General features: G+C 42.4%; 1 protein-coding gene across 2 annotated transcripts in view; it reads right to left on the bottom strand.

Moving 5' to 3' along the window:
- Nucleotides 1-4684: 4684 nt before the first annotated feature.
- Nucleotides 4685-9756, bottom strand: part of arnt2 (aryl-hydrocarbon receptor nuclear translocator 2) — a 95653-nt gene continuing 90581 nt past the window's right edge. For both annotated transcript variants that reach the window (XM_042395326.1, XM_042395407.1), the window contains 2 exons: nucleotides 7223-7368; nucleotides 4685-7032 (listed from right to left, as the gene is read on the bottom strand). In XM_042395326.1, the coding sequence (XP_042251260.1) occupies nucleotides 6934-7032; nucleotides 7223-7368 (245 nt within the window). In that variant the 3' untranslated portion in view covers nucleotides 4685-6933. The remainder of the gene's footprint in view (nucleotides 7033-7222; nucleotides 7369-9756) is intronic.

Genomic DNA, 9756 nt, shown 5'->3' with positions numbered 1-9756 from the left:
CCTTTAAGAAACGCAGAGTGAGACTTTTAGAGAGAGTTTTAACAAGGAAAATGAATGGGTTCCTCCCTGCTTGTTTAGGAAACAAGCAGTTTAGGAGTAGGAAACCACTGTTGTATTGTCTGTCCTGATCAGAACATACTGGCCTGTCAGAGCCAGACGAAAATACTTTAGAGCTAAGAAAGTCACCAATCGCTTCAGGTGGTTGATGTGGAACTTGCATTGTACCAACAACCAGTAACCTCTCACTGCTGGACCATCACACAGAGCCCACCACCCCCTCAGGGAGGCATCTATGGACACCATATTGTGAAAAGACACCCTCCTTATAGGGGTGCCCTTGTGTAGTAAATGGGGTTCTCTAGGAACTCTAACCAATAACTCATAGTGAACCGTTCTCTCTACTCACTTAGAGGCTGCGCACACACACCATTGAGAGAAGTGAACTGCTAGCCAACTGACCTGCAGCACCGTAGGGGAGGGGCTGTCATCCTCTGGCATGCCGGGGGGTACAACATCACCAGTCTGCCCTGGTTTATTTGATTTGCAGTGTTTTGAGTACAAAATCTACATTTCATTGGATTCAACAATTGAACATTCATGATGCTGGTAGCCCAAACTTGTGACTGACACTTCCCTCTTGAGGGGAGCCGGTGGTATCGCAGGCTTGCGAGCGCTGCCTGGCACTTGGGTTTCACATCACATCTGGGGAAGATGCTGTACAGAGCTCCTGCCCGCTTCTTCCTCAGCTCAAACTTCACCTGAATAGCTTGAGTGAGTGCCCAAACAAACCCTCAGCAGACATTGGCTCATCCAAATTAATGGCCCTATCCCTATCTGGACATCAAAGAGAATCAGCCACAGGTGTCTCTATGCCACTTCTGTAGATGCCATCCCTCTGCCAAGGGTGAGCACTGGACAATCCCACAGCGGGACACACGGAGGACATAATCCATGACAACTGTGACCTTGTTGAGAAGAGGTGCCAGTGGACTGTCAGGTGCATCTGTTGTCCAAGCTCACACATGGCTCATGGCTTAATATGTCTGAAGTATGGTGACGGAGCTCAGTGCACGAGTGGTGCCTGCCTGCACCTGGTAAATCTTCTCAAGCTGACATGCAGAGAACCTGCAGTGCTTAGATGAAAGGGCTGTGGTGCCCCCCACCATGGTTGAGGGATTCGGCAAGATAAGCTGCTAGGGATGGCTCCATAGGCAGAGGATTGAACAGACCACTTTTTCAGCTCCATCCAGATCCAAATACTGTCCATAGCTGGGCACTGTGATGTGGGTAGACAGCGGTTTGTTCCATGTCAAGTCCAAGCCTGGAAACATGGGCAAGTGACCGTTGTCGACTCAGGGAGAAGGAAAAACCCTGTGAATGTGACGGTTTCTGAGCCGGAGGAGGAGAAGGCCACTCCACCTCCAGTTTCCTAGCTGCACATCGGTACAGTGAGAAGAAGGATGTATCATCCTGGCCAACCGACAGCAGCAGAGGTGTACTGGCCAGACGATAAAGCCTCCTGTTCATCCTCTGATAAACCATGCATGTCCAAGCCAATGTTCAGTACATCATCGTCATCATGGCAAACGGCTAACTAAAGCTGCAGCTGGCTAATGCTCTCGGAGGGCTCCGGCTCATACTTTTCCAACCCCTCAACATACTCCATGTGGTCAGCCCAGTTACCTCCTTGCTGTCAGACTCAGATGAAGCTGGGTCTCTCAACTCGGAGAGGTTACTGCCATTTGCCGTTTGGTAGTTTTTCCCAGCACTTTCTCCACGAATGTGACCTGCCTCTGCATGGTTGAGTGCCAGAGTTGCCGAAAAGACGCATCAGACTCAGGCTCAGTCAATGGTCTTCTGGTATGGACAATCCCCAGACAGACGGGACATGCCTTGTGCTCGTCTTTTTTGTTCAAAGAGAAGTTGCATCCCTGAGGACAGGGGCGGACAGAAGACTCCTTCTTTGCCTGTTTAGGCTTGGTGCTCATACCGAGACACAAATTCCATAGATAAAACACACACAAAAGTAGTGCTCCGCAGGTAGCCAGCAGCTAACATCAACAAGGGGTGTTAAGCTAACTTCGAGCTGGCAGTAGCCTACTACAGAAACAGAGCTAACTAGCTGTAGCTAGCTAGCCTGACTCAGCGGAGGTGTTCTTCGCAAGGTGAAGAGCGTAACAACTGAAGGATGGGCCTGAGGTGTCTTCAGTCAGGTCACACGGGGGCATGATATCCCATACTATATGAGTTATACTGAGTGACTTGACTGAAAGAGAACCAAGTACAGTATTTGAATACATGTACTAAGTTATGTTTCACCACTAACAAACACACACATACACACACATTATCTGCTTTTACATCTCATTAAAATATGGCGTATGACTGTGAAAACTGTTTCTTATCTACACTGATGCTTCTTTTGGTCAAAAATAAACACTCTTCAAAAATCTAAATGAAATCAAAATCAAAGTTCAAAATGTGAAACACGGCCAAACAATGGAGGACTAAAACTTTGAATGGAAGCCACGTAACCAATAAGAATTTATTGTCACAAGCACAATTTGTTACACAAAAATAATGGGTCACATTTACACAATTTATACAGGTCTAGAACTCAATGTACAATTGACAGACTAACTAAGTACCAATAGTTAAATATGTACTCACATTGCACACAATATTATTAAAACCTACACAAAAAACATGTACTGTGTGAAAGTAACACAAGTCGACATAAAAATCACATTATTTACAAAAAACATCAATTTGAGATCTTTAGCAAAAGGACTCCAATGTCTGTTCAAGGTTCTCCCATCCACCTGTCAGAGACATTATACAGTCTAGAAAGTATTATTCAGTCTCTTAATAGTTGAAAAGATTATAAAGTAATAAAGTCAAGCAGCAAGAGCTGAAGAACACCAAATACACTAGTAAATACTGCGCTTTGCTAGGACGGTATGGCGGTTTTTCCCTTTTAAAGCAGGCTGGTGAGATTAGCAGTTAGCTTTATGAAGTGCACTTTAAGCCTTAGCTTAGCAACTGTCTGCAATGAGGTTTTTTTTCTAATTTTGTTTAATTTATACACAGAATCCTTCCATCCTCGCATCAGGTTTTTCTCTAGAGTTATGGACATCACTACATATAGGTGAACTTTACACAGTAAGGTTGATGAGGACAGTGAGGACAGCAGCTTCTCCTCTCTTGCTGCTGTTTGGCAGAGTCAGTGATGGTGTGCAAGGGGCTGCATGAGGCAGATGGGGGTGTACATATTCAATGCTCACAGAAGTCTCACTGTGTGTCTGTGGGAACAGATGGTAGGGCTGTGATATGACCAAAACCTCATATGCTGATATAGAGGTAATTTCATATCCAGTTAATGATACATCTCACAATATAGCAGATTCACTGTAAAGTCAATGAATAAATAGTTTCTGGTCTGTCAAGATGGTCAGTCAGACTTTTCATTCCCAAACTGACAGAAGTAGCCCCTCTTTTAGGTACAAGCTCCTTGATTTGTCTTTGTCCATCTTTTGCATGGATTATACTAATAAATTACTCTTACTGGCTTTTTACCCGTGAAGCTTTTATTGCACTTACAGTAACATAAAGAGTGTAGTCATCTTCAACTCATGTACTTCACCTGGTTCACTGTCTCTCCTCTGCTGCGCTGTGTGTGCAGCACACACGAAAGGCTCGGCCCCACCCTCGCTGAACCACAGAGAGCAGAGGAGAGTAGTGCGCCCATAAATGACAGAAAAACGCAGTAGAGACTCTCACACTGAGCTGAAATAAAACAAGTGCCCATAAATTAGGTAAAGTAGTGCAGTGCCCGTTCAAAACATACCTGTTTGGAACAGGCTGATTGCTTATTATTTCTTGAGAACAACATATATATGTATCAATTAAAACGATGATAAATTCATAAATTAAATGGTTTTAATCCAGACAGAAACTTCACCAGTAAGACTAAACTGAGGTTGAACTGTAAAAACAATTTATGGCCTTCCATTGTTTGATTCTGTTGCCAGTCAAACATGTCTGCGCTCCTATTGGCTTGTTTTACTTCCTCTACCTGTTTTCTTCTCCTGTGTGTACTTGTTTGTCTCTCTTGGGTAGTTTAACTGAGCAGGGCATATGCCTTTGTCCCGCTCAGCAAGTCAGAGCCCAGAAGCCCCGTCCCGCTGTTATGTGATGGTGTTTATATCAAACAGCCCCTGCTGCACTCAGAAATGGAGCTGAGTGGCTCACTGTTTGCTTGTTCGTTCTAAGTTTATTAAATGTCTCACGTGTCCAAATAACTTCACACTTGACACTGCCCTTCCTTGTGTCCTCAGCAGCACACCCGCCAAGTGTGAAGTCGAGTCTGAGCCCAGAAGCCCTGGCTCACTGTGATGCGACGTTGTTTATATCAAACAGCCCTCGATGCACTCAGACGTGGAGCAGCTCGCTGTTTGCTTGTTCATTCAATTTTTATTAATATTAAATGTGTTGCGTGTCCAAATTGCACCAAAAGAGCATCTGTCTTCACAGTAAATCACCTGTTGAGTGTTTGATGGTTGTTGTGCTTTAGAACATAACTGCCGTGAAACAATCAGGAAATAACGATTCACAGGCTTTCTCTCTCTCAGAGAAAACTTTCTAGCACTGTCTCTCAGTTCGCCCGCCATCTCTCTCTCTTAAAAAAATAAGTTGGGAAACCTGCAAAAAACCCAAACTTTTAACGCTATTAAACGAAGAATGTCATGCCCTCCTCACTCTAATGGCAGGGTTGTACAGCTCAGATCATGAGATGCAGTAGCAAAGCCCAGAGGCCCCGCCCTGCTGCTGCAGAGCAGAGCGGCTGATGGTTTGTTTATTTAGAGTTTAAATTTATTAATATTTATCATGGCGTGTGTCCAAATTGCACCAAATTCGACATGGCACTCCCTTTGTTCCCCAGCCATACACCCGCCAAGTGTGGAGTCAATCGGATAAACAGTTCAAGAGATACGCAAAGGACATACAGACAGAGAGTCATTCCTTTAGTAGATAGATTACAAATAAATAAACATAGACTCTACTGCGTTTTGCTGTCATTTATGGTCGCTACTCTGACAGTGAACCAGGTGAAGTACTCGAGTTGACAACTACACTTGTTACTTTAATGTCAGTGCAATAAAAGCTTTGCGAGTAAAAAGCCCAGAAGAGTAATTTATTGATGTAATCCATACAAAAGATGGACAGACTCCAAGTGACGAAAAATATTGCCGTAAAGAGTTTGATTTGCGACACTGAAATAAACAATATAGTATAATAACGACAGACGTTTTTCTATCATCACACAATATGTATATATATATATTGTCATATCGCACAGCCCTAACAGATAGTGTTGGGATTTCTTGGCATTTCCATCAGCATGATTCTCTTTCCAATCACTGCAGTTATTACCAGAGGAGATTGGTCATTTCCTACTGTACTGTGATATAAATGACGTCCTGTCTAGACTGACACCAAGGCCTGATGCATAAAGAAAGATACAAAAAATCTGTTTGCACACACAGCAGAACTATGCATACACAGCTTTATGATTCAGCTGAAGAGTGTGTGTCCACATTATTTTGTCTCAGTCATTGTGAAATAAATATACATCCTCTAATAACACTAGAGCAGTCACTGTGACATTATGTACTGACACATGTGAGCCACACCAGCCTTCTGACTGATGACACCAGCAGGTCAAACATGTGACCCAGTGTGGGTTATTGCCACATCACTGTACAAACTGGGTGACCATGTATGACAATACTACGATATAAAGTAATCATGCTTGGAGGTCGAGGACTGTCGGTGCGCACATCTAAACACCAACAGTTACTGTACGGAACTGTACGGAACAGTTACTGTAGTGAGACATACAGCAGGATGTGATGATGTGATGCTCACACTCAGTTCAGCTCATTCATTCTAGTCTCCGTAGGCCTCCAGTAAAATGTGCACATGTACATGAACTCTCTCAGGATCTTTTCATTTGAAAAATACCAGCAAGTTTCAATGTGCACAGGGCCAGCCAATGTTTTCTCCTCAGTGCTCCAATCACAGTTGAGCAAGATCTTTGACAACTTTGGGCAACTTCTCTGAAGTAGCTGAGGCCTAAATTCCTCAACAGTTAAGTAATGACTAATTGATGCTGTGTTACCGTCTCTTTATAGTTAAATGAAATGTGATACTGTGCAGAACTCCACGTCAGCTCTAAATCAGCACCATCACTGAGATTTAAATGTTAAATCATCTGAAAACATATTTCCTGTTCAGTCAACAGGAATATTTAGGTAAGATTTAGTGCAGTGTGTGTTCCAGAAACTGGAGTTAACTTAATCCAGTCAAATCTGAAAAGTAAAATCTATATAATACTGTATAACACTGGTACTAGTCCTTTACAATTACAGCTATGATGACATGACTGACCTCCTCTAGTCATACTGACACTGACTGTACAGAGCTTCACTCTGGATTCTTATCTCGACAATTTCAGTGACTTGAACATCACAGACTACACTTTTAACTTCGTCTGCGTTTGTTCAGAGCTTGAGACAATGTCCATCACTGTGAAGACAAACAGCTGATACATGTTGACTGATGTAGCTTCCATCTGACAGCAGGATTCCTCTTGCAGCAATGAGGTATGTGTATGTTCACAGATACATACTGCAGGCCTTGGAGCCTGAACATGAATGGATTGTGTGTGTGTGTGTGTTTGTATGTGTGCGTGAATGACAAGTGCACCCAGACATTCACAGTGCTGCACATCAGCTGTGTGTTGGTGATCCAGCAATATAGAAACATGAGACAGAACATAAGAGATGAAATGCAAATATCAGTCCAGTTCCTCCACTGTCTATGGTGGCCAGGGCAGACCAACAGGGTGGGGGGACGGAGAGGGGGGAGGGGTTACTCAGAGAAGGGTGGGAACATGCCGAGGTCAGCGAAGTCCTCAATGTTGTAGTTGGCTGTTCCCTGTGTGGGATCTCCAGCCATGGGTAACATATCCTGCAGAGACACAAGGGGGGAGGGGGGTGGAGGGGGGGGTCAGAGGTCTGGGGTGTGCTGAGGACACACACCTCTTATCACACATATCAAACACACTCTCTGTGTAGACTGGTCAGCAGCCAGCAGCTGGAAGACACTGACACACAGAGGAGTCCAAAAGCAGCACAGCCTTAGTGTGAGAGTGTGTTACCTGGAAGACTTCAGTCTGGCTGGGGTTGGGGTGTGTGTGCTGCTCCCCGGCCTGCTGGGAGTGATGCTGGTTCTGCCACTGGGACCAGACCTCACTGGGACGACCTTGGAACTGGGCTCCACTCTGACTGCTCTCCCCTGACACATCTTGAAACAAACAGAAGGTTACACGCATACTTCAACCAGATGCACAAAAAAAGGTCTACTTAGTGTCTTCAGTGGCAGCAATACAGTTAGGCTGATTAAATAGTTATTGTAGAATGACTGTTATTTTGCTTATGAACACAGAAAAAATAGTGATTTCACTGATATTTCTCCATCCAAACCACATTAGACCAGGTCTAGATCAAAAAACACTGGACTAGATTACTAAGGATAATCCAGAGAGTCATTAAAACACAGTTTCAGATTTGTGAAACCTTTATTATAATAAAACACAAAAAAGGTAGATTTCACTGATCTTGCAGATAGAAATTCACAGCATGATTTCATGACACTCCATTTCATTGGTTATGGCCATGTAGAGCTTCTCTTTCTCATTTAAAAACAAAGGTAGAAAAGCCTTTTGAAATACAACCACACTATATGTTTAAAAGGTACATTTTTTAAACTGTCTAATGTGGTCTGGATGGGGAAAAAGCAGTGACATTGTCAGGTTTCACAAATCTGAAACTGTGTTTTAATGAGTCTCTAGAGTCTCCTTGGTAATCTAGTCCAGATTTAACAGGTCTAAGTACAGTGGTTTTTGATCTAGACCTGGTCTAATGTGGTCTGGGTGGAGAAATAGCAGTGAAATCTCCCTTTCTTCTGTTTTCATAGGCAAAATAAAGGTTTCACAAATCTGACAGTGGGTTTAAACAGTGTTAAGGCTTTTGCTACGATGTCTAACACTTTTTCATAAGTGTAAGTGGTAAAAAAAAAGGGAATCAGCTGCTAAATATCATTATTTATGTTCCCCTTTGTTCTCTCAAGCATCTGCCTGTCTTTGACTGTGCAAGTGATCAAACCAAACAGCCAATCAATGGTCATGGTCAGTATTCTAATCAATCAAAGAAGCAGTCTGTGTATTCCATCCCTGCCTCCAAAGTCTCAAAAGTTAATTTGACAAGTTAGCGAGTGTTGAGCAGTTGCGCTGGTCTTAGGCCTGTACTCACAGGACCACATTTGTGCATGTGGAGCAGAAATGCTCTTTTATGAAGATGCTTTTCTGCTTGTGGATACTGTTCTGTGCACTTGTATCATATGCACGTGCCTGTTTTTTATGTGCACTCTGGTTTTGAAATGGATGAAATGCCATATACTCTGTAATGCAGATATTTGGTTAAACTCGACAAAGCTCCTCTAGAGCTACAGAAGACGTTATACAACTGTTTTCACAGGCTGATTAGGACTTATGACAAGTAAACTGATCTTCATGTGTAAAACTGGGTGGAATACTCCTTTAAAATCAATGCTCTTGCTGAATTAATGAAAGAACACAATTAGTTGAATTATCACTAAGCCAGTTTACAGAAAATTAATCAGCAACAATCTTGATGATAAATTGGAAGAGGACTCCTCTGTGACAGGCATTTTCACTATTTCCTGACATTTTATAATGAACTAATAGACTACAAAGAATAAATGATTAACTGGGTATTTAAAATAATAACCAAATAAAAAAAAATATGTATTTGCAGGCCTAGATAGCTGTAGTGGTGGTAATAAATGCAGTCAGGTGTTCCACTTTGCCTTTTCCCACTGAAGGATGTTGAACTACCATGAATGAAACTCTTGCTCTTTGAGTATTTTCACATTAAAAGTCTTGCAGTCCTCCCTTTATAGGTAGGCTTTTAATCTGGAAAAATGTTAGGACATGTTGAGCTTTGTTGACGGCAGCTTAACATTGATAATAAATATGGCTAAGAAGTAATGACTGGAATAAACTGATAGTATGAAAATATTGTTTCTGTTCAAATGAAATAAAGTATATGATGTCTCTGTGTTACTGATGGAATTAGTGCTGTGGAAATGTACATTATACCAAATTTAACATGTGAGCTGTTGTAGTAGTAGGCTACAGGTAATTCCTGGCCTTTATTAGTAACTGCTTTTTATTCGTTTGTGTTGGCTACGCCCCCAGGTATTATTTGACACTCGGCCTAAGTGACTAAATGAGAATTTAGGGTAGTTTGGAGCATTCTTTAGTGTGGTCAAATATGGTCAAATCTTATAGCAATACTTGGTTAAAATGTTCACAACTCCAACAAACTGTCATGTACACATAAACTGAATAACTGATAGATATAGTCAAATATTCATTCTCTTTTTAAAATGCTTATGAAGCTGACAGATGGTGTTGAACTTCAGCAGACCAAAAGAGGGAGAGGAGGAGAGCATTAGCCAAAGTTAAGGAGGTTCTTCCTCCATGTTAGCAGATACACAAGCGGTTATTAGACTTTTTACATGCCTATTAGAAAAATCCCTTTCTGTGAAGGATGACATTTCTCTCTCATGCTCTGCCGGCTGTAGAGGGGCCAGAGTCTTCCTGCGCTC

Source organism: Thunnus maccoyii, chromosome 1 (assembly GCF_910596095.1).
Source record: "Thunnus maccoyii chromosome 1, fThuMac1.1, whole genome shotgun sequence".
Taxonomy (NCBI): Eukaryota; Metazoa; Chordata; class Actinopteri; order Scombriformes; family Scombridae; genus Thunnus; species Thunnus maccoyii.
The sequence above is the reverse complement of the archived record's forward strand: the minus strand, read 5'-3'. Positions and strand labels throughout refer to the sequence as shown.